The following is a 25382-nucleotide window of genomic DNA, read 5'->3' as shown; positions in this document are numbered from 1 at the left end:
TCTCTCTCTCTCTCTCTCTCTCTCTCTGTCTCTGTCTCTCTCTGTCTTCTCCTGCTCCTTCTTTCTCTGTCTCTCCCTCTCTCTGTCTCTCTGTCTCTCTCCCTCTTTCTCTGTTTCTGTCTCCTTCTCCCTCTCCCCCCCCCCTTCTCTCTCTCTCTCTCTCTCCCTCTCTCTCACTCTGACTCTGTCTCTCTCTCTCTTCTCCTGCTCCTTCTTTCTTTGTCTCCCCTTCTCCCTCCCGTAACTGTCGTCCCGCCCCCCCCCGTACATACTCCTGAGACCAATTATTTCCCTTCTCTACTCTGCCTCATGTATATTCTGAATCTTCCCACTGCCCTTTAAGGGTAGTAGGTCCCCAGAGGAGAATCACTGCCTTTCTTTCCCTCTGACCTTTCTCCGTCCCCTGACTGAAGCATGGAAGTAAGAGACCTTAGCCTGTAGCAGCTGCCTCAGGCCCATGCCTCTCATGCAGTCTGATCATGGCTTCTCTTCCTTTTTCCTTCTCTTCCCCCTTTTGTGCCTTTTTCAGTTAGGGGGGTGTCTGTGTGCATGAACACTCAAGAGTCCATGTTTGTGCCCCACTGCATGCACACACCTCTCTGCATGCACCTGGTCCTTTACAATTATTATCTCATTTGATCCCTACAACAGCTCTGGGAGGTAGGTAGCTATTATGATTTGAGAAGCTGAGACAGAGGTGGAGGGACTTGCCCAAGGTCACACAACCAGCCAGTATCTGAGTTTGGATTTGAAATCAGGGCTTCCTGGTATTGGGCCAGCACTGAAACTACCATGCCACCCGGCTGCCCGATTCTTTACCTTCTTTAGGGATCCGATTTCCATATTTCACTTCTGCATTTCTCACACTTAGGAGGGAGTAACCACAGCTTCATTCTTTCATGGATTCGACAGGTTTTGGCCTTCCCTGGGCTTACGTTTGCCCCTTTGGCTCCTGACCTTTCCACTGAAAGATGTGGGTTTTTCTTTCCTGCTCTGGGCTTCTCTCCACATACTGCCTCTATCTCCTGCCCTGTGTTTTCCTGGCACAATGACTCTGAACAGTCTAGGGGGAAAGGAAGTGAATCTTTAGAGAATGGAGGAGATGCTACTGCTTAAGGCAGGGCCGTGTGAGACTGGAGAAGGACAAAATCCCCTTGCCCCCAGGTACCTCCTTAGGCCCACCCAGCAGGAGACACTCGGGATCTGAACTCTCCCTGTACCACAGGCCAGGCTTATAGAAGAATGGACATTTGCTGTGAGGCTGTGCTGTTCAGTGGTTACCATTTTAAGGGAAAAGGCCAAGGCTGAGTTTCTGGAGGCTGTGTGCATGTATCCTGTCTCTTCACCCTCTTGAAGCTGATTCTATAAAGTGGAAGTACCTTCTTAGGAGGGATAGAATAGGAAACTCAGGGTGTTTCCGGAAGGGTCTCTTTCCTGCCCAGGGAACCGTCTCCAAGAGTAAAGGGACTCAAGGTGTCATTGTCCTGTTAGATAGAAGCTAAGGCAGCCAGGTTGAAGGCTCCATGGAACCCTGGGGAGTAGAAGTTAAACACATAGCCACTCCTCCCCCCTGCCATCAAAGCTTCCGAGTTCTGCGAGGAAAAAACCCAGGCAGAATAACATAGTTTAGGGTTATATTGCATCACTATAGTAACAGCTTGGAAATGGTACAGGAGCTGAGCTCCTGAGCTCCAAATAAGGTAACTCCTTGTAGAAAAGACAGATTCAGCCCAGCCAGGGAACGTCCTCCTTCTCTCTGCTCCTTTCCCTACTCTTGCCCAAGCATGGCCCGGTTTGACCCCGTGAGTTTGTTGGAGGGGTGGGGCAGACTCAGGGGAGCAGTCTAACCCAGTTTACCAAATCCAGTGGCTCTCAGACACCAGTTTCCCTTTTCTTCCCTTAGGCTGCAGTGATTTTGGGGGGTCATAGCTGTGGCATGTCCCAGTGCCCTCACAATCATGTTGATGGAGCCAACGTCACTGAATTTTTGCAGGTGCTTGCTTTATGGGTTTCCAAACAGAACTGGGAGACTTATCTCATCTTTTAAAATTCTCATCCCCCCTGCATCTTAGGGACTGTGCAATGATGAGCATTCTGTGAAGGCAGAGAGGTAGAAGACTGCAGGGAGCCTGACCCTCCAACTGAGCCCATTGACTTTCCTTCCCCACCCCTCCCGATTCTGTAGGCACCCATCATTCTGGACACACAAGTTGATAACACAACATCAAGGTCCTGGTGTAGAACTGTAAACTAGGGGGCCAGAGATTGGCATTCCTAATCCAAGTTTCGTCAAACACTAGATAGGGGTATAGGGTGAGGCTGGGGCTTGACAGAGATGCCAACCAGGTTCTCTCTCTTCTCTCTCCAAATTCTTGGGAATCCTTGCATAGCTTATGACCTCATCTGGCTCTCTTCACAGGGCCAAGACTGACTCTGGGGCAAGTTCAATAGCAAACCATCAAGTCTTGTTTTGTCTCTTGTGTGCCAAAGGGAGGCTGGGCTGGTGGGTGGTGGTAAGGGGGAGGGATTCAAAGAGAATTTAGACGTAGTCCCTGCTCTCAAGGCGTTTACAGTCTATCTGGGGAAATAATACAGCAAAAATTTAGTAACAAGCATTAAATATTATTACAAGATATAACACTTAAGTGTGAGTATTTGCCAGAAGAGTGATAGAGATATTATATACTATAGGAATAGAAAGATTAGAGAGAGAAAGAGAGATGTCTGTGGGATGTGGATAGTCAGAGAAAACTTCTTGAAATTTGTTGGAGAGGGCACAGGGCTGAGTTTAGTTCAGGTAAATGTGGGCAGAGGGGGCAGTGGCATGGGCAAAGTGGTTTCCAGAATGAGCTGGGAGATGTCTGGGGATTCAAACCCGGGAGTTGCTTTCCAGAATCGGCCTTAAAAGGGACCTTGACCCTAGAGCCCTCAAACTGTGACTTAGACTTTGATTCCCTAGTCCAGATTCCTTTTTTTGGTTCAAACGCTTCCAGTGACAAGAAGAAAAAACATTCTTTCTTTTTCTGTTTGTTGCCCCTTTGCCCCCACTGCTATGCTTCCTTCTGTCCTCCCTGCCAGCTGCTTCCAAAGACTGTAGTCACTCTTATTTCCAATCCCTGACGTTCAGGCACAGAGACCAGGAATGAGGAAGCGTTCTCGAATAAACACCATCATGATGTTAATTTGGACTTTTTGGATATTTGGATGACGGGATTTGGACTTTCACCTGGCCATTTCCCACAAACCTTTCATTTTTGATCTGGGAAAGTGACCCAGAAGGAGAACTTTCACCCTTCCCATCCCCTCTACCCTTTGTTCCACCTGGCTTTCTCAACTTTTTTTTACACATTTCTTCTATGTTCTATTTTTAAAAGAGGCAGAAATGGAAATGTAAGCCTGTGACTGAGTGAGCAAGTTTGGAGAAGTGCCCCTGTTCACCCAGCTTTCCCTCTTCTCCCTCAGCTCTTGGAATGTTTCATGGCTGTCCTCTTCTCCCATGCTTAGGGAAATAATCATTTCTACTTTTGTTCAGGTCAGAGAAGATCTGTTCTGCTGGCACAAAAGAGACCCTGGCCCTGGCCCTTGGTGGTGTCAGGGGAGGGGAATCCAGAGCACCTGAAATGTTCCCTGTGCTTGTCTCCTTGAATCAGCCCCTTACCATGAAGCCTGAATGTCTCAGCTCCTTCTGGTGTGGGGGCCTCAGCCAGGAAACTGTGCTCAGTTGACTTAGTGGCAGTAAGAAACTCTTGAAACGCTGGGAGATTTCACTTCTTCCATCTATACATGGCTGAGCAGGGAAGGGAGCTCTTCTGGGGCTCAAGTATCAGAGCTTTTTTTTTTTTTTTTAAACACTTGGGCTTATTGACTGACTGACTTAAAATAACTACAGGTTAGGAATGAAATCCAGCATGGGAATTCTATGCTTCTGTGGGTACTGAACCTCTCTGCTCAGCACCTAACACCCACATGCTGTCCGTAGGATTTTTGCACTTGACACAGATCTTCCCACGAGACCCAACAGTGTCTGAGACATGATTGATAATGATGGAAAGAATTCTGGATGCAGATTCTGGGTTCAGATCCTGGCTCTCTCAGTTCATTAGCTAGCTGCGTGACCTTAGGCAAATGCACCTTTCCCATACTTTTTGCTTAGTCAGCTTGTCTTGGGGCTTTTTCCCTTATCCCATCACTGTTTTGAAAGACAGAAATCCTTCCTTCCACACGTTATCCTAACCTGGCAAAGTGGCTGCCATCCTTTTGAAGGGCCACCGTGTGTTGCCTGGGAAAATTCATTTTAATTGCCTGTGATTTGTAGCTGCAAGAACTGGTTTGAGCTGCCTGACCATGTCCTTGGGGCAGGAAGTGCTTGGTAGGGGACAGATAAAAAATACAAGGGTGCTATTAAGTGGGACTGTTGGTGTGTTGTAATGGAGCTCACATTTGTCCTATCCAGCTTTGTGTCCCTGAACCTACACTGTGCCCCTTTGTGTTGCTGTGCTCTGGATTTTCTTGCTGGGCCCAAAGCTCAGGAGCCTATTGGCGATGCTGGAATATTGAGGGAAATTTGGGGTGAATTAATTACATATATCTTTTGGTTTGATCTAGGCAATGTCAATGTCCCAGCAGCTTTGAATAAAGGACAAAATGCCATTTCCCCATAAATATACCCTATCTCATGTCTGGCTGGTTCACGAAACTGCCACAGGAGGAAATGCCCAGCCTCTCACCTGGATGAGTGTCCAGAGTGTCATTCCTAGAATCTCTGTTTTTTTGCCAGTTCAGCAAATGCTTAGTGGCAAAATGCAAATCTAGCCCTCATAGCCCTAGGAGGAGTGGAAATAAGTGATTTTTAATTGGTAATGTTTATTTTTGTGTCACATTGTCTGCTGATATATCCTTCCTCGTCTCCCCTCCCTGATGAGTCCTCCCTTGTAATAAGAATTAAAGGGGAAAAAACCACCACATTTCAGCAAAACCAATCGCTACATTGACCGTGTCCTACCCTTAGCCCCCTGTCTCTATAGCCGGCGCTTTGAACCTTGTTTGTGGCAGACTGGCGAAGTCTGTGAACCCCTTCTCAGAATAATGTTTGTTTCTAAATTCCGAACGGAAGAAAATGCTGTATTTTAGAGGTTGGTGAAAATAAAGAGGATTTTTTTTCCAATCCAGATCCCTAGAAATCTCTCTGGTTAAAAAAGGTACTTTTTCTCAGCTCTTTTGAGTGGCCACACTTGGTCATGATCGTTTCACAGCATTCGGTTTTGCCTTTTGTGCTGCTGCTTTTCTTTCCATTACCACCGTTAATGTCGTTATGTCTATTGTTTTCCTGGTTCTACTCACTTCATTGGAGCAGGTCAGCGAAGTAGCGCATTAACAACTTGCCCTCCCTTCCTTAGGGACTCAGCGCTGTCTGATACCAGTCGCCATTATTTTTTCTCCTCTCTGACGAAATATACTTGGCTTGGGTGGCAAAGAGCTGTTTCCAAGTTTGGGGAAAGACAGGCTTGTCGAAAAGCTGTCCAGTGCCTGCTTCCTTTGTGGTTTTGTGTAGAGCATGTTCAGCAGGTAGTTTTGGTAAGTGTTAGCTTGGGGTCCATAATATCTGTTCCAGAATTCAAGATCTTTCTCCTCCTCCAACCAGGGTACTTTGCACTAATTCTTAACCCTGTGAGTCAATGTGCATTCCATACCTAGAGAAAGACAAGCTATTAGAGATTCAGTCTAGGCAAAGGTCAGAGAAGAAGCAAGGGGAAGAATATGTACCTTATAATTGAAAGGAAGGGTGGCACTGAGTCGGGCTGTTATGTTATAGAGGATGAAGAAAAGGCATCTGGGAGATTGAAACCCTGATTCTTGTATATGAACTAAGTAGATAGGACTCTTTTGAGCAGTTTATTACTGATCTGCAGAATCCTAGAAACAAGTAGATATATAATTATTTGAAGTATATTACAAGGCACGATCCCTCTTAAAAAAATTTATTAATGCTTTTTATTTATACCTGGTGACCTCCTGATAACTCACTCCTTTGCACCCTCACATATCTGTGTATGAATAGGCATATGTGTGTGTCCCTCTATTAAAACAAAGAAAAAGAATTGAATAAAAACTAAGTAATACCAGCTCTTATGACTGAGACATGGTATGATGAAACCCATAACTGGACCATGAATGGGTATGAGTTAGTCAGAGGAAAGAGGGGAGGTAGAAAGTAGGGGGCATGGTAGCTTTGTATTTTAAGAGGGCATACTCATGAAAGGGTACAGCTCTGGAGAGGTGAAACAGGAAAGACAATACCTAAACAGAAAGGGTTTAGGAAACCAAAGACAAGCCTGGCACAGGGTAATGATTTAGTAGTGGTGAAGTACTTCAGTTATCCAGATGTATGCTGGAGTTCTCTTTCTGATGAGAGCAAAGCAGCTGATAACTTTTTGACTTCCCATAGTGACAAATTTCATCCTTCAAAAGGAAGGGAGACTTTTGTTGTTCAGTCGTTTGAGTCATGTCTGACTCTTCATGACCCCGTTTGGTGTTTTCTTGGCAAAGTTACTGGAATATTTGCCATTTCCTTCTCCAGCTCATTTTTCAGATGAGGAACTGAGGCAAACAGGGTTAAGTGACTTGCCCAGGGTCACACAGCTAGTAAGTGTCTGAGGCCAGATTTGAACTTGGGAAGAAGAGCCTTCCTGACTGCTGGCCCAGCACTTTGTCCACTTCGCCAGCTAGCTGCATAGAGAGACAATTAAAAAATTCAGTAAAATACTTAACACTAGTAATGTTATCAGGAAATAAAACAAATCTATAGCAGTCATTAGCGTTTCTATATATTACCAACAAAATCCAGCAGAAAGATAGAAAAAGTAATTCCATTCAGAATAACTAGAGAATGTATAAAATATTTGGGAGCCACCTACCAAGACACAGGAACTATCTGAAAATTAAGAAACACATTTTACAGAATTTAAAATAGATTTAAATAATATAAAAGATATTTAGTTAATGGTTGGCCCATGTCATTAGAATAAAAATGGACAATAATACCTAAATTAATTTACACAGATTTATTGCCATACAAATAAGACTATCAAAGAATTACTTTAGACAAAATTGTAACTTAATTTATGTGAAGGAAGAAAAGCTCAAGCATCTCAAGGGAAATAATGTACTAGGTCTCAGTCCTACAAAGCAGTAATTATCAACTATATTTGGTACTGGTTAAAAAAATAGAAAAGTTAGACAGTAGACCAGATTAGGTGCATAAGACACATAGCATAGAATTGAATAGACCCATGGACAGCAGCTATGGGGGTGCAAGATCCCCAGTAAACAGAAACTACCAGGGAAATTGGAAAGCAGCATGGTAGAAATGAGGTTTATAACCACTGTCTCATACTACAGACCATAGCAAATGCCACATGGATATGTAACCTCAATAGTAAAGGTAAATAAATAGGAAATAAATTTAGAGGAGGGAAGGAGGTTAACTTTTACATCTTTGGATGAGGGAAGAAGGGTTTCTTTTTGGCATTTTGTTCCTCCAGATGAATTTTGTTACTGTTTTGTTTTGTACTATAAAGTATAGACCTTTGGTAGTTAAGGGTGGTGGGGTTGCCAGGTAGCACAGTGGCTAGAGCTCCAGGTCGGGAGTAAAGAGGTCTTTTCTTCCTAAATTCAAATCTAGCTGTGTGAACCTGGGTAAGTCACTTAACCTTATTTATTTCAGGTTTTGTTTTTGATTTTGCTTTTTGGAGGGAGGAAGGCAGGGCAATTGGGGTTAAGTGACTTGCCCAAGGTCACACGGCTAGTAAGTGTTAAGTGTCTGAGGCTGGATTTGAACTCAGGTCCTCCTGACTCCAGGGCTGGTGCTCTCTTCACTGTGCCCCCTAGCCATCCCAACTTCAGTGTCTTCATCTACAAAATGAGCTGGAGAAGGAAATGGCAAACCAGTCTGGTATCTTTGCCAAGAAAATCCCGATGGGGTCATGGAGAGTTTGAAATGACTGAACAACAAAAGTTAGGTGTGGCACCGAATCTGTGAATTAAGTAAGATTCAGTTGTCATTCTTATTATGTTGGCATAATCTAGCTATGAAAAGTAATCTCTCTCCAGTTTTTAAAACCTTTATTTCAGTGATAAGTGCTTTGTTCATATAATCGCTGTGTGTGTGTCTGTGTCTGTCTTAGCAGATGGAATCCCAGATATTTTATACTTCGTGCTGCTGCTTTGAATGGAATCTTTTTCTATTTCTTCTTGTTGGTAACATATCAAAAAACTGATGAGATTGATGGGCTCAACTTATATCTTACCACCTTACTGAAGTTATTAATTATATCAATGAACTTTATATTTGGATGTCTGGGATCTGCAAAAAAAAGCCATCATTTTGTTTCTTCTTTGCCTACGCTTGTTCCTTTAATTAAATTTTCTTGTCTCATGGCTGTAACTAACATTTGTAGGATTCTGTCAAATAATAGTCATGGCAGTTGACATCCTTTATTTCTAGTGTTACCGAAGGAGCCTATAATGTTTCCCCTTTAACTACTAACGCTAGCTCTTGAACAGACAAATGGAATTTACAGTATTAAGGAACAGGCCATTTATTCCTATAGTTAATTTTTTTTTTGACAAAAAAGGATATTGAATTTTGTCAGAGATATTTTCAGCATCTATTAACACAATCACATGACTTTGATATTAAAATTAATTTAAAATCCGTTACATTTATACTGAGCCGTCCTTTCTATTCCTGATATAAATCCAACCAGGCCAGGGTGTATAATTTTTTTAATGGGTTGCCATAGCCTCTTTGTTAATATCTTAGTCAGTATTTTTGGGTTAATATTCACCAGAGATATTGGTCTATAGTTTTTTTTTCCTTTCCTTTTTTTTTCTTGTTAAAGAATTAGGACCATGTTTAGGTCATAGAAAGTATTTGATAGGATCACCCTTTTTCTTATTTTTGCAAACAGTTTAAGTAATATTGGTATTTTCTTTGAAGGTTTCATAAAATTCGCTTTTAGAAACTTCTAGTGTTGGGGTTGCTTTTGAGGGAGTTCTCTTTTAGTGCGATTTGGTTATTTAAATTCTTTCTTGTGCTATTAATCTGGGTACGTTAGATTTTCATCCATTTCACTTGTTATCCTGTTGGCGTACAATTGGTCAAACATTTATGTTTTTCTTCGTCTTAATATTTTGTCAATTTTTTTTCATTTTCATATTTTGCAATTTGATTTTCCTCTTAAAAATTAGATTTTTAACAGCTTTTGGTTTTATTGTTATCAGTTCCATTTTGCTTTCATATAAAATTTCCCTTGATTATTAGAAGATTTCTTTTGTGTTTTACTTGTGTTTTTATAGTTACTTTTCTAATTTTGTCTTCCTCAATTCACTGACCTGTTTGATGTGTAGAGATAAAATTTTTCTTCTAAGGACTGCTTTGGCTATATCCCAAACGTTGTGGTATCTTGTCTCATTGTTTTCATTTTCTTCTATGAAATTATCTCTTGTTTTTCTATGATTTGCTCTTTGACTAGTAAGTTTTTTAGGATTATATTATTTAGTTTTCTTTTAAGTTTGGATCCTTTCTTTAGATGACCTTTATCATCTTTATTGTGTTTTTGTTAGCATAGTATACCTTTTGGCATTTGTTGATAAAGTTTCTATGCCCTGGTATATATAGTCAGTCTCTGAAAAATTCTCTTCACGTCCTTTACTTCTTTCCCCAGTATTGTTGCTTAGTCTTTTCTAGGCCTGAGGTCCCCACTAGTGGCTTTTGCTGTTTGTCATTTAGCTTTTCTATGCTTCGCATATTGTACATATGCAGGTGTCCCAAAAATCTTAGTACCATTTACAGCTTAATAAGCTGAAGTGCCTTTAAGCATAACTTTGTTTTCCTGCTTATTGCTTCTGCCCATGTCTGTTGTTACTGTTGTTTGGTCTAATATCATGATGACTATCCGCTTTTATGAATGCCCATGTGGAAAAAGAAAATTTTCTATATTTCCTTTTAACTGAGTTTTTTTTTATTTCAGGTATATTTCTTGTAAAACATTTAGTTGGATTTTGCCTTTCAAGCCATCCTACTGCCTTCCTCTGCTTTCATGTATACATGCATCCCAATCATACTTGTTGTTTGACTGTTCATTTAATATTTTCCTCCATCAGATCCTATTATGCTTTTCCCTCCTTGCTTCCCTTTCTTTACAAAGAATGTGATTGAAGCTAATAATTGAGAAGTGATTTTCTCCCACTTCCCTACCTCTCCTTTTACCTAGTTCAGACTCTGAGCCCTAGTTCTTAAAACTTTGGTTTTTTAATCCCTCCGTGATCCACCTTCTGTAGTTGGAAGTCTGTTGTGCTTGCCCTCCTCAACTCGACCTTTTTCCACCCTCATAATCCCTTCCTGCTTCCTTGTTGAATTTAATATATTTCTATGCGAGAGAGAGAGAGAGAGAGAGAGTGTGTGTGTGTGTGTGTGTGTGTGTGTGTGTGTGTGTGATCAGCCCTCTTTTGTCTAGTTGAGATAGATGAGTTGCCTATTTCCATAACCCCTTCTTCCATGTTTGTATATTTTTCTGGTACACCCAAATTATGAGAAATAATTAGTTCTTCCCATTTTCCCTTTTCTTCTCTATTGTATTTTTCCCTCCCTGTCTTTACTTTTTGAAAAACAATCAAAGCACAACAAAACCCAGTCTGATCCCTTTACTTTTTGTTACTTCTCTCTGTCATCTTTGAAGACAGCTGAATTCTGAAGGACATTTGACCCTTCTCCCCCATTAGAACATAATACTTCATTTAGCCCTTTCATTTGTTCTGATGCATTTATTTCTAGGTTGTTCATGTCTTCTTTGTTTGCATCTTCAAAAATTCTTCCCAATTTTCATCAAGAATTCTTTATTTTGGGGGCAGCTAGGTGGCACAGTGAATAGAGCACCGGCCCTGGAGTCAGGAGGACCTGAGTTCAAATCTGGCCTCAGACACTTAACATTTACTAGCAGTGTGATCTTGGGCAAGTCACTTAACCCCAATTGCCCTGTCTTCCCCTCTGCCCCCCCCCTCCAAAAAGAATTCTTTATTTTTATATCCAATCTTGTATAGAAGTTTGTGATGTTCTACTTATTTATATTTGTTGTGAAATTATTCTTTCCTTCTGGGTTAGTCTCTTGCACTTCTCTTAACCCATAGTATTTCCTAATTGACTTTAGCTGTTCCAATGTGTACAGTTTCTGGCTACATGTCTCTGTGTGTGGGGACTGGCTCTGTCTCTGCTGTATCCACAAAAGACTGGCTTCCGGCACCGGTAGCCTGAGCTCACGCTGACTTCTCCGCTCCCTCAGTGTACTTGCTTAGCAGACCTGTTTTGGGGACCTTGTGGTAGTTTTTGTACCTGCTGGTGTGATGCCTCTCCCCCCGCCCCTCAGCTGCACTCACAGGCTTCTGGACATCTTCTTGTGCAGCCTTAAACTACATTGAAGAGTTTGCCACTGTTTCTCTTTGGTTTTGGTGACGCACGGGACAGAAGAATTAGCATCCAGAAAGATCCTGACAGGCCTGAACATTGAACTGAACCAAATGATATGAAACGCAACTGGGTAAAGTTTTGTGCTTGGTTACAAAAAATGAGCTTCACAAGCAGATGTCAGCCAGACATTTATTATGCACCTACCCTGTACCAGGCACTGTGCTACTGGGGAAAATGAAAGGGGCAAAAGTCTTCTTTTGAAGCTCACAGTCTAATGGGGGAGACAACAAGCAAAGCAGTAATTACAGACAAGCGTAAAAGGAGGCGATTAAGAAGGATTGGGAAATGACTTCTGTAAAAGATGGAGTTTCTGTGGATGGGGGGCGGTTCTTATTGAACCAAATGTTTAGTCTGTCAGCAGTGCAATGTGGCAGCCAAAAAGCATTTAATTTGATCTTAGGCTGCATTAAGAGGGACATGGTTTCCAAGGAAGGGAAGGTGATAAAACCCCCACATTCTGCCCACCAGTTACCAGGGCCTAGCTTTAAGTTTTACAGACATTGATCGTGTAGATAATGTCCATAAAAGGGTAACCATGTTATATAGGAATAATGAAAGAAACTGAGAATATTTAGCTTGATGAAAAGATTCATGGCGGGGGAGAGGGACATTGTAATTTGCTTTTTGGAGGGGGGAGGGCAGGGCAGTTGGGGTCAAGTGACTTGCCCAAGGTCATATGGCTAGTAAGTGTTAAGTGTCTGCGGCTGGATTTGAACTCAGGTCTGACTCCAGGGCCAGTGCTTTATTCACTGCACCACCTAACCGCCTCAGGGACATTGTAATTAATAGTTATTTTTAAGTATCTGAAGGGTCTTCATGTGGAGGAGAGATTAGTTAGGGTGGGGAACCTGTGGCCTTGAGACCACATGTGGCCCTCTAGGACCTCAAGTGTAGATTCAATCAAAGGGCTGCACTTGAGGACCTAGAGTGCCAAGTGTGGCCAGTTTGGATTCAGTCCAAGAGCCATGTTTGAAGATCCAGAGGGCTACATGTGGCTTTGAGGCCACAGGTTCCCCACCCCTGGATTAGACCTTTTCTCTTTGATCTAGAAACAGCAAAGAAGCGGGTTAGGCCATCAGGAAAAACTTCCTAACAATCAGCGCTGTCCAAAAAATGGAATGGGTTACCTCTAGATGTGTACTTTCCCCTCCAAGGCTGGATGTCCGTTTATGGGGCGCAGCATAGTGAGGATTTCTTAGGGGGAGGGGGTCTAGGTAGGACTTGCTGAGTGGCCCAAGCCACATGAAAATGTAATTGGGAAACAGCCCACAGAGACACTGATGTCTGGTCTAGCGGCCTCCATTTCCGTTTGTGTTTGACACCCCTGGGCTAGATGGCCACCGAGGATCTTTCCAGTCCGTCGATTGCGTGACGCAGTGGTTGTGTTGGATAGCACAGTCAGTGCCCACAGTCATCTCCCTGTCTTCCCAGAGGAGCTCACTCAGTGAGCTGTGTGGTCAGTCACTGCGCTCCGTCCAGGTTCCAGTGTCTCCTCGTTGTCCTCTGCCTAAAGCATCAGTCAGTTCATACCACCCTTCTTTTCTTTCTCTGAATTCTGAACACTTCTCGTTCCTTACAGCACGATCACGGTCCATGACATTCACACATCCTGATTCATTCGGTCATTTTCTAATTGATGAGTGTATTTTGTTCCTGGGTTTTCCTTTTTTTGTTGTTGTTGTTAATAAAATAAAGTGTGACTGTCACCAGTCAGTATATATTTATTAAGCGCCTTCTCGTCGTATGTGCTGGGACTGGGAATGCTAGCTGTATTTTGGAATATAAGAGACCTTGCTTCTGTCTCTGACCTACCTGCGGTTTATGAACATTAATGAGATCGCTGCAGTAAAGGACGCGGTCGGCTTAGAAACTGTTCACTTGTAATTTCTAATTGTTCTACACAGGAGTTGTTTTGTTGTTGGGTTTTTTTATACAGATTGTTTACCAACTCCTAGCTCCACCAACAGCATGTTAATGCATTTGTCTTCCCACAGCTCTTTGAACACTAACTCCTTTATGTTTCATCTGCCAGTTTGATGAGTGTGAAGTAAAATCTTATCATTCTAATATTCTACAGTTAATGATCTGTAGCATTATCCTATGTGACCCTATACAAAGAACAGGAAGAAAAAAGAGAGCCATATGGTTTAGGCATAGGGATGGGGAGCCTGCAGCCTCCAGGCCACATGTGGCCTTTTAGGTCCTTGGGTGAATCCAAGTTTTACAGAACAGATCCTTTTATTAAGGGGATCTGTTCTGTGAAGTTTGGATTCAGTCAAAGGGCAGGACTTGAGGACCTAGAGGGCCACATGTGGCCTGGAGGCTGCAGGTTCCCCACCCCTGGTAGGGAGTGAGTTGAGTCTTCTGGGAATGTGGCAGTTCATTCCTTGTGCCTTTTAGGTGTTCGAATTTTTCTGTGAATTTGAACAAGATCCTTTACCTCTTGGGGGAGAGGGGTCAGGTTCCCTCTCCTTTCCCTCCCTTCTTCTTCCTTACCCTCCCTTCCTCTCCCCTCTCTTCTCCTTTCTTCTCTTTCTCTCCCTCCCCCTCCGTCCCTCTGAAGATCTAGGAATGAAAGTTTCTACATAATTATTACATGGTATTAGTATTATCTGTAATTTGCTTCCTTCCATACTCTGGTTTTCTAGACTAGGAAGACTGACATATTTGAAGATGAGGCATAAGAAGAAGCTTGACTAGCTCACGGCTTCAGTTCTGCCCTCCTAAGCCTCTTGGGTTTGAGTCCTGCCAGAATTTAAGACAGAATGATTCCACATGAACAAAGTCCCAGCCTTTATAGTTTTAAAGTAATTTGAAACAAAAACCCCCTTGATCCTCCCAGGCCATCGACCCACTGAATACTTCTCTCTCCTTTAGGAGCCTGGCCCCGCCAAGATGGCTGTCACCAGCAGCAACATTCCGAGTGCAGAAAAAATCCCCACCACCAAGTCTACACTCTGGCAGGAGGAGATAAGGGTCAAGGACCAGCCCGACGGGAGTACCCTCAGCCCAGTACCCAGTTCTGCATCGAGCCAAGTCCTCCCAGCCAGCTCGTTGAAAGAACCTGGGCTGGAAAACAAGGAAGGTAAGACACAGTTGATCCAGATCATCAGAGATAAAATACGTAATTAGGGTTATCCCATGTGTTTTAGGTAAAAGTGAGGCTTTGTCTGAATTATCAGGAAAACTGTGTTAATTATTTATCTGACTTTGGTGGAATAGGGGCCTAGGCTCTGTATTAGAAGCAAAATTCAGTTTGGAAATGATGTCTCTATGAGTTCACTTAGTTTCTGTTCTCACTAAATGAAAATAAACAAAAAGCAAATAGACCATCCATTTCCTTCTAGCTATTTGGGAAATAGAGCTGATTGGGAAATGGTTTTCTCACTTTTGATATGGACTTATACTCTTCAAACTGTGCCTCTCCCCCAAAAGCTACTGAGTCATTTTTTTGTAGCTTCCTAAAACCTTAGAACATTAGAGTTAGAAGAAACTAGAGATCAACTATCCCAGTTCTCTTATTTTATACAGAAGAAAACAGGATCGAGGAGAAATTAAGGGATTGGCTTCTAATTACCATGTTTTTGCCGAGCTAGGACTGGAACCCAGGTGTACTGTCACACCTGTCCAGTATTCTTTCTCAGCCTTAGTTTTTTTACATGATGAGGGAAAATGAAGGAGGACTTCCTGAAGCAAGGTTGGGCACCTGATACTGACCTTCTTGAATTCTCAGAAACTCTAGGCTGAGGTGGGTCCCGTGGTCAATAAATAGCAAGCAGGCTTTTTTTTTTCTTTTTTGGAGGGGGGAAGGCAGGGCAGTTGGGGTTAAATGACCTTACCAAGGTCACATGGCTAGTAAGTGTTAAGTGCCTGAGGCTGGATTTGAACTCAGGTCCTCCTGACTCCAGGGCTGGTGCCCTGTAGGACCTAGCCGCCCCAAAGCAGGCTTTTGAATATGAATCTGTCATTTGTTTTGATCTGGGCTAAGATTTAGCAAGATTTCTCCTAGGACCTAGTAGGAAGATGGAGAGTCCCACTTCTCTCACAGTAACTCACCTGAGTGTATACCTGATCCTCTCCCCTTTTTCTTTTTTCCCTGTGGTGGTGCCATGCTGGGATCTATAACTTAGAAAAAAGGAAGTCTCTTTTTGATGGCAAAAGTGTATTGCCTGGCATAGTTAATTTGTTTTGGAACTTTGAGGGACGGGTTCCCCATCTTTGTCCTTCGCAAACCTCAGCTCTACCTTCTTCTAGTCCAAGAGTGGGGAACCTGTGGTCTCAAGGCCTTCTAGGTCCTTGGGTGTGGCCCTTTGACTGAGTCCAGGTTTTGCCTCAGATTCCCCATACCTGTTCTAGTCATTCCCTCTCTCTTCTTAGTCCCTTGTCTATATACCCTTTTTTCACTTTAGTTTTTCCTAATGATGTTCTCATCAGGCAAAATAGTGTCTTAGTTTCAGCCCTTCCCCTCCCCCCCAAAAAAGATTTCAGACATTTTAAAGGTTCTTATATGTTATAAATAAATTACTTCCACCACCATTAATTACTCTGATTTTTTTAAATCATCTGAAACCGTATACTCCTCAAATCTTCAATCTTAAAATGGAGTTTCAAGTGATAAAAATAACTCAAATAAAACTGGAGGAGAATAATTTAACACAGTTTCCCAAGTGGGCATCAGTTTTGATTCCAACTTGTAAGATACAGTGTATGTGTGCCACGAATGCCACTTTTCCTGTAGAGAAGAAGGAGAGATGCGGGCTGGACAGTAATGTAGTTATGGAACCGCAGAGATGGTCAGATTCGTGGGAATTGTGCCAGCATGAGAAAAGGTCTCCAGTAGAGCGCTTATATTTGGCCCTGTGCTATTTGACATTTCTATGTTAACTCTCAAATTCTGTGAATTTAGGGAGACAGACTTGATTTCCAAGAAAATAAAAATAACTGCTAACATCTAGGACTTTCAAGTTTACAAAGTGCTTTACATAGATTTAGCACCTTGTAATCTCATTTGAACCTCCTCACAACCCTGTGAGATAGACACTTGAAAGTATTACACCCTTTTTTACAGATGAAAAAAAATTATATTCTTAGAGATCAAGTGGCCTGCCTCTCCACAGTTACACAGCTAGCAAGTGACAGAGGTAATATTTGATCCCAGATCTTCTGAGTCAGAAGCCTGGCATTCTGTGTCACCAGACCACGTGTGCTGAAATTGAGTGAAAATTATCATTAGAGAAAAGGTGAAAGTATGTTGCCTAGGCCTCTTATGCTCTGAAAAGAATTGGCAAAAGAATTCTCTGATGGAGAAGATAGGCAGATGGAAGTCTGGAAGATGGGGCCACAGAAATTGCTCACTCTGACTACTAGTGGTAAATTCATTTAAGAAAACCCACTAATTAGTAAAGCACCGGCCCCGGAGTTGGGAGGACCTGAGTTCAGTTCTGTCCTCAGATACTTAAAACACACACACACACACACACACACACAAAACTAGCCATGTAACCTTGGGCAAGTTACTTAACCCCAATTGCCCTCCAAAAGGCAAAAAAAAACAAAACCCCACTAATTAACAACCAATGACCCATGATGAATTCTAGAGAAGATCTAGAGTTTAGATGGGATCTCTAATTTTGTTGACTAGTAAGAGAATAAACCAAAACACAGACAATTATAACATCCAGTGTTGCATAAATGTATTGGAGAGATACAAAACATAGCACCACGTAGGTCCTTAGGGGGAAAGCTGCTCTTGATTTCGAGGCATTGGCCATGGTTTAGTGGAGGAAGTCGCAGTTCAGTTGGCTTTTAAAGGATCAATAGGAAGTCACTGGTGAAGAGGGGTATCAAATGATGTGAACGGAAGTGAGAAAGCATAGAATGCATATGGAGGACTGAAAACAAAACAAAGCAGTTTTTACATGCAGAAGGTATGGAAAGTAACAATAGGGGATAAGGCTGGACATGCAGGTTGTTGATGGTCTGTGAAGGGCTTTGAGTGCCAAACGTAAGTTTGAACTTAGTAGGCAGTAGGGAGCCATAAATAGTGGGCTAACATGACTGAAAAGATTATTTAAGCAGCAGAATGAAGGATCACTTAGGGAGGGCAGAACGTTGAAGCAGAAAGACCTATTGGGAGAGTAAATACTATTTCAGATATGCATTAGTGAGACCCTGAGATGTTGTGGAGGGAATTGATGGCAGGGATGTTTTAGAGATGGAAGCATCAGGCCTTTATAACTGATTAGATAGGACAGGTGATGGAAGATGATTCAAGAGTTAAACCCAAGGCTGAGGGAATGGGTGACTAGATGAATGATGTGAGAGTAGAAAGAACAGGCTTAGGAGAAAAGGTTAGGAACTCCATTTCAGACCCGTAGAGTTCAAGGTGCTGGGAAACATCTGCATGGAGATGTCTTGAAAGCAGCTTGAATTGCAGGCTTGGAGCTCAGAACAGAGGTCATGGGGTAGGTGTGTATATTTTAGAATAATCTACATTGAAGTTGTTACAATGAAGAGATGGCTAGGTGAGGAAAGAGCCAAGATTGCCAAGAGAAAGTTAAGAGGGAAGAGAAGAGAACAAAGGAGAAACCCACCTTGAGGAATAGGGAAAAAGTTGAACAGCCACCTGAGGACTTGGAGAGAGTGGCCAGTGATGCAGAACCAGGAGAGTGGTGTCCCAAGAAGAGAAAGTCACCGGCCGTGTCAGAAGCAGGGGAGGTTCAGGAGGACGACCGCGGCCGCTGGCCTTAGGGCAGTGTGAATGGAATGGTGGCCAGCCAAGTCGTATTTCAAGGGCTTGAGGAGGAGGCAGGAGGGAATGGGGAAGGGGATTTATCAGTTTTGGGAAAACTTTTTTCATAGATTTGAGAAGTGAATCAGAAGAGAGAAATGGTGGGTGAAGAGACGTCTTAAAGAGCTGTGGAGGCCCAAGAGCGTGTCTGCTGCTTGTTGTCTAGGCACCTTTTAAAAATCCTGGCTCCGTTCGAATTCTTTGAAATAAGAACGGCCGCTAGCCCTGCGTGGCCTCCAGGCTCAGTGCACGCCCTCTGTCTCCCTCCTTGTCTCCTGTTTTTCCCCTTTTCTTCTCCCCTTCCCCCATTCCTCTCATCCCTGTCTCAGAGGAGAGCCCCATGAATGGTGACCGGGCAGACTGTGGACGGAAGGCCAGAGTGGAAAGCGGCTACTTTTCCCTTGAGAAGACTAAGCAGGACTTGAAGGCAGAAGAGCAGCAGCTGGCAGCGCCTCCATCCCCCCCCAGCCCCAGCATCCCCAATAACAGGTATAGTCACCCAGAGCTTCCTTTCCAGGAGCATGGCCGCCCCTTTTCTTCCCCAGGGCCCCGGGCCGCCGGTCGAATAATCGCCAGCATCTCCTTGGATTCAGCAAGTCGGCACCCTGTCCACATGGACTCCAGCAGTGCTGGGGGGAGGGCAGCAGAGAGACCGGGGCGCCTCTTTGCCTTTAAAGCCAGCAGGCAGTACGCCGCTCTAGCCGACGTGCCGAAGGCCATCCGGATCAGTAATCGAGAGGCCTTCCAGGTGGAGAGAAGGCAGCTGGAGCGCAAGACTCGGGCCCGCAGCCCTGGCAGGGAGGAGGTGGCTCGTCTGTTTGGCAACCAGAGGAGGTAAGGAGGGGGTGAAAGGGCCTCAGCAGGGGCAGACTCTCTGTTTGCTGCGTGCTTTGGTGTTGGCAGGGACTCTTTTCCCTTTTACACTCAGCCGCCTGTATTCTTGATACTAAAGTTCATACAGGCAGATTTCATGCTGCCTGCCTTCCGTGTACCAGCCGTGCAGCCAGCCCAGATTCTCTTACTGCCTTGGGTCTCTGGTCACCCTCTGTAGCCACTGACAGGCTGTTCTTGGTGCCATTGTGTCCAGTTTCTCAGAAGCTGTGTCCACAGTGCTTGCCTGGTTTGAGGTGAGCCACCTGGTCTCATGAAAGCCAAGTCAGTTCTTACTGGGGCAGAAGAAAATGGCAGCAAAAGAAGCAAAGGGGGCAGCCCAGTAGCATTGAAGGACGTTGAAGACAAAAGGTTGAATGCCACTGGTTCTTCCTTCTTAGTGAAATGGAAAGAGTCCTAGACTAGATGTCAAGAGATATGTGATCAGGCCTTATGGCCTATCGTAGGATAGCAGGCATATCTTCTCACCTCTCTGGGCCTCCGTTTCCCCCTCACCTTACCAGTAGGAATCTGAGGCCAAAGGTGTAGTTAAATAACTTTCCCAAAGTCACGCATATAAACGTTAGCAGAGGAAGGGATTCAAACCCAGGTAACCTTCCATCTCTAAAAATCCATAAAACTTCATACTTGACCCCTACCTCCTCCTGCTAATCCTCATAAGGACTAGGATTGTGGATTGAAACCTGTTGCTGGGACCTATAATGGGATTCTTATCTGAAACCTTATTGCTTTGAACACCATTCTGTCAGTGATCCTGTCTTACCGGAAGGAGGGGGCCTATGGGTGACTGTGTCTTCCTCTCCTTTTCCTCTTCCATCTTCATTAAAGTGAAATAGGTTTCCTTGCTTTCTAAAGGTTGAGAAAACCCCTTTCTGCCTTCTGTAGTGTGCCTCTGTGGAAACTTTGCTCCTCTGTTTCTAGGTTAGCCAGGAAACAGGAACTCAGTTTGGCTCCAGAAGTGGCCAGGCCCTGGTTTAGGACCAAGGGAGGGTTTCATGGTGTTCTCTGGAGAGACTAGACTTAAGCTGTCACTCTTTCCCCTGCTGACCAAAGAACGGTCAGTGCTCTCAAGATGTGGGGTTTTTTTTTTTCAGAGAAAAACCGTGCACCAGCTGGAAATTCATAGTTAGATGGACATCTTCAGTGACAATAAATGTTCCTTAAGGGTCAATCATAGCCTATTGAGAATTTCGAGGAGTGTTTTGGTTGTCTGGGCACTACATTTTCCTCTTTAACCATGGATAATCAAGAACTCCCTGCTTTCAGTATCATGGAATATTGTAATGAGACCTTGGAATCTTCTCGTTCAACCCCCTCATTTTTACAAAGGAGGAAACTGAGACCTGAGAAAAGTGACTTACCAAAGGCCCCACATCAACTTAATGTCTTTGTAAAGAAAATGCTTTTGAAGAAACCTAGAATTGTCTGTGTATGGTGAGGGTTGATAGATGTCTTGAAAAGAGGAAACAATGAAGAAACTCGGCTGTTAGGATTTACATAGTGCTCTAAGGTTTGCAGAGCACTTTACATACCTTAACCCCTTTTGATTGGTTATCTAGAACCAATGCAAATTTTAAATCAGAAAACTAAACTTACCCGCATGTGATGCTGTCCTTGAAGTCGCCGTGCTGCAGTGCTTCCTCACCAGCGACACAGCTTTGTACAAGGAAGCGCTTGGGTACTTCACCTACTTATTGTATGAATAGCTCTGCCATCTGCTGATTATACACTAGTAGACTAGAGTCCAAGGCAGGGTCTGTATTGGAGACTGAGAGCCTCAGGTGAAGACACCAGGAAGAATCACTTCTTGTGTCATGTGTCATGAACACCCTTCTCAATGTGCTGTTTTTCCATCTGTCACTGAAGCAGTAGATGAAGGGATGCCAGCATAGTTGGCCTTGTTCTTATCAAGGTAGGGAGTGAGAATCAGCTCACTTGGGCTCTGTAGCTGCACGGGGAATTTGCCATGGGGTTTCTACTTCATTCCCTGGAAAGTGATTCAAGGTGAAACTGATTCCTCTGGGAACAAAACCAGGATGTAATGAGTTCTCTTTTCGGCTTGCATTATCTTTAGAAAAAACATACTCCTAAAAGGTGGGCTGGGGAGGGTGCTGGAGAAACTCGGCTTCCCACAGCAGGGGGGCCGTGTGTTGTACTCTTCTAATGGGGTTAGCACAATCCTGGTTTAGCGCCATTCCAGAGAATTAACATTTGGTGCTGATCTGCTTGGCTTGGCTGCTTTTAGAATAATTCATTTGGAGTTTAGTGGTTGTGTAATGACTTGGGATAGAATCTTCTCTTTGCTTTCATTCAGCATGCTTACCAGCTCTGCTTCTCAACTGCAAGAATCCATTTTCTTGTCCCTGGATATGTTGGATCTGGTTTGTTTTGAGTAATACCAGCTTCTGATTGTCCACGAGGAAACCCGATTATAACATCTGCTTTCTGATTCATATTCACTAGTTCTAGAAAAAGCCCACTATATTTTGGTCGGCTTCTTCCCCGACCCTGATTTCTCAGCCAGTAATTTCTTAATTATGCAGCTGGGACAAACCTTCTAAGGAACTCTGCTGCTGTTTTGCAGAACCGATCTCATCTGAGCTTAGCGTTGAGTTTAAAACTTACCATTCCTTAAACCTGCTACAAAGCTTGACCCATTTGTCAGAGAAACTGCTGAATTCTAACTCTAGGAAAGCAGCAGCAACAGGAACGAGGAGGGGCATAAAAATCAGTGTCAATTCCCCCGGTACGAGTCTTTAAAAAGAAGGCCACTGACACAGATGTTCTCTGCACATCTGGGCCAGTTTTGCTAAGGGAGACTGGGGCAGGTCCATTCGATCCTTTCTAGCAGTAACTGATAGAGGGTTATGTTAATTATGTCGGTTATAAGATCAACCTGTTTTCAAGAGAATTGGCAACTTCCTGACAAACAGAAAGTGCAAGAAGTCTTAGAGGTCATCAGAGTGCCTCATATATAAAGGCATTGGAGCTGAAGTATTACTAATAATATTATTATATAATGATAATAAAGTTTTAATAATAATAGGATATTAGTAAGATCCTTTACTCCGTCCCTTGCCTCCTCTTTGTAGAAATCCACAGTAGAATGGACAGTGCTCCCCGCTGCTATCATCTAGTGGTTCCTGTCACTCTAATGTCTATAGGGCGAAATATTCTTGTAAAGGAAAAACCGAATGCAAAATTGTCTGAATGCATCCTGATTTATTAGTGTTTCGCTAAAAGAATTCAGAATATTGTAGATGCCTTACTTAAGACATTATTAAATGTCAAGACATTATGAAAAGATGTACAACAATTTGCATTATGGCATGGCTTGCCACATCTCCCCTCTTTCTCACCACTCTGCCTTTGCTGCCTGATTAAAAGACAGGATTGCCAACCAGAGCTTTCAACCTCAATTTGATATCCTTAGAAATAATGTGATTCTTTAAGACTTAAGATGGAGCATCCTAAAAGTGTCTGCCTCTAGCCTTTCCCGTGGATAATCTGATTCTAAAAGCTGTCCCAGAATTTCAGCCATTTCCCTCATTTCTTCATTTCAGGGATGAATTTTAATTTTCTGGGGCTTGGGGTGCCTATACCCTTTAGAGTCAAGGCTTAGAGGCAACTATGTTCCTTTCTGTGTCTTTTGAATGTAATGAATGTAATAAAACTCTGCTAATCATGGAGAATTTTGGAGTCTCTCTCTAATGGTCTTAGCTTCTTCTCAGCATTCTTTTAGTCCTTCTGCTTCTAAAAAGCCCATGCAATGGGGGGGGGGGGGGGGGGGGGGGGTGGACATGTTAAAGACCAGTAGTCTTTCATGGCCAAGGCAGGGAGTAACGCCCTGTGCACTGGAAGAGTCTTGAGAGAACCAGCCTCGTGTGCTATTCCCAACAGGCTAGTCTTTGTGGTTTCTCTCCTCCGATGTGACATTGAAAGGGTGACCCGTCTGGGGAGGGAGGCAGAATCAGCTATTCCTAGGGAATCCCAGCTCCTGCGACTGTCGACTGTCGAGGGAAGCGACAGAAAAGCTTAGAGAACCAAGCCCTGAGCCGCTTCGGTCCGTGGGATTAACTTCCTGCAGCTGGGACTTGTTCATTTTCCCCCTTTCCAGTGATGATCTTTGATTTTTGGGTCTTGAACTCTTTGAATAAGTTTGATTTGTTGTTGCTTTAAAAAACCAATCTTTTCTGTTCACTCATTTTCCAGCCTTGTTTTCTTTCAGGTCTTGCCCCTCTCCACCTCTCCTGCTGTGTTGCTGTGTGACGTTATCCACCTTTACTGCACCTGCTTCGCTCCCATCTCATCTCAGTCTCCAGCAGTAGACAGCCCGATGGCGCGTCCAGCCCTCTCCCATGAAATCAACTTGCTTGTTTTGATTTTAATTTGGTTTTGATCCTTTTTACTGTTCGCCAAAAACAGTGTTAATTCATGGGCCTTTTTCTTGCTAAACCAAGGACAGCAGGAGGCTAATCCAGTGTCATGATCAAATGATGAATGATATTGGGAACTGAATCTTTTCCTTCCTGCTGCAAGGTGGCGGTTACCTTTTGATTGTATACATGTGTGTGCCTCTGTGTGTGTGCATGTGCCTCTGTGTGTGCGTGCGTGTGCCTCTGTGTGTGCGTGTGCCTCTGTGTGTGCATGTGCCTGTGTGTGCGCCTGTATGTGTGTGTGTGCGTATGCCTCTGTGTGTGTGCCTGTATGTGTGCATGTGTCTCTGTGTGCCTCTGTGTGTGTGCCTGTATGTGTGCGTGTGCATGTGCCTCTGTGTGTGCCTGTATGTGTGTGTGCCTCTGTGTGTGTGCGTGTGTCTCTGTGTGTGTGTGTGCACGTGTATGCATGTGCGCTGGCACATGTAAGCAAACACACCAGTCCATTTTTTTCAAAAGAGGACGTGAAAAAAAAATCATGGGGTAACTTGCAGGGGCTCAGAACTGTCTCTTCATGCTTCAGACAAAGCTGAATGTGTCCTGAGAAGGTCCATGAGGAAAAAGGGGGGAAACGTTCCAGTTTTTTGTATGTTCGATGTGAGAAGGGGGCAGGGCTGCACAGCTCCTGCCTTATGTACAACAGGCTACTGTGGTATTCCTTTATTCTCCTTGATCCAACAATGAAATATTTAAGTGTGTCTGAGGTTCTTCCTCCGAGCCCAGTTTAATCAGCTCTCTCCCTCCCTTTGCCCTGGTTGTCTGCTTCCTCTACTTTTTACACACAAAGTACGATGGGAAGGGAGTGAGCCTCATAGAGCCTAAGGGTTGAACGGATGTTCAGAGTCCCACTTGTATGAGAATTGTCAGCTTCTGAATGAGCCCGCCAAGGATGGTCTTGGCTAATGTACAGATTTCCCCTCCACTCCATTCAGTGGCTTCTGTGTCCTGTCTATTTTACAGGAGATCCCAGGTAATTGAAAAATTTGAGGCCTTGGATATTGAGAAGGCAGAGCACATGGAGACCAACTTGTCCGCTGGCCCCGTGCTGTCTAGTGACACTCGTCAGGGCCGAAGTGAGAAGAGAGTTTTCCCCAGGAAGCGGGTAAGCCCCCTTGCATGGCCTGGCTAGCCGTCACTGCTGCCAGTCTTGCCTGTGTTTCCGTGCCAAGGAAGCTGTGCGCTGGTGAGACTATGTCGCTCCTGACTGTCTAAAAGGAACCCCTGATGACTCCACCCAGGGCTAGGTGCACAATACAGAGACCCGGATGGTATCTCAGAAAGTTGTGCTGAACATCTCTCTTCTCAATACTGACTGATCACAAGTGCTGAGGCTGGATGAAATGCCTTTTTCCTGTCTTCTTTGAAAGACATTTGCTTCCTATAGTCTCACTCGTTTCTCCTTTTATAAGACAATCCACCTAGTAATTTTACTTATCCAGGGTGGCAGCTTTCACCTGACCTGAGGCATTATGAGGCATACATATTCCTGCATTTCCTGTAAGATCTAAAGAAAAAGGAGATGAGAATACATTTTCTAGCTGGTGTCTTCCAAAGCCCTCATTTCTACTTCTCCCATCTCTTTCTTCTTCTTCTCTGTTACCGTGTTGACATGAGTGTGAACCACAAAGGACTTGACCTGGTTCTGAAGTTTTCTACCTATTTTCACATTTTCCTGCTACCATGATATAGCAACATTCTTTCTGTGAATCTGGGAAGCCCTTGATGTGAGAATTGGTGGGTG

General features: G+C 43.7%; 1 protein-coding gene across 6 annotated transcripts in view; it reads left to right on the top strand.

Annotated features, from left to right (window-relative positions):
- Positions 1-25382, top strand: part of MPRIP (myosin phosphatase Rho interacting protein) — a 237508-nt gene that overhangs the window by 152738 nt on the left and 59388 nt on the right. For 3 of the 6 annotated variants that reach the window (XM_069087914.1, XM_069087915.1, XM_069087913.1), the window contains exons 6-8: positions 14402-14609; positions 18644-18803; positions 24602-24743. In XM_069087914.1, coding sequence (XP_068944015.1) covers positions 14402-14609; positions 18644-18803; positions 24602-24743 — 510 coding nt within the window. Of the gene's footprint in view, positions 1-14401; positions 14610-18643; positions 19149-24601; positions 24744-25382 lie in introns of all 6 variants that reach the window. The other 3 variants (XM_069087910.1, XM_069087911.1, XM_069087912.1) reach the window with 1 other exon arrangement.

Source organism: Petaurus breviceps, unplaced genomic scaffold (assembly GCF_028583685.1).
Source record: "Petaurus breviceps papuanus isolate PSGF00001 unplaced genomic scaffold, PetGlider_PUasm1.0 183, whole genome shotgun sequence".
NCBI lineage: Eukaryota > Metazoa > Chordata > Mammalia > Diprotodontia > Petauridae > Petaurus > Petaurus breviceps.
Note: the sequence above shows the minus strand (reverse complement) of the source record. Positions and strands in the feature narration are given on the sequence as shown.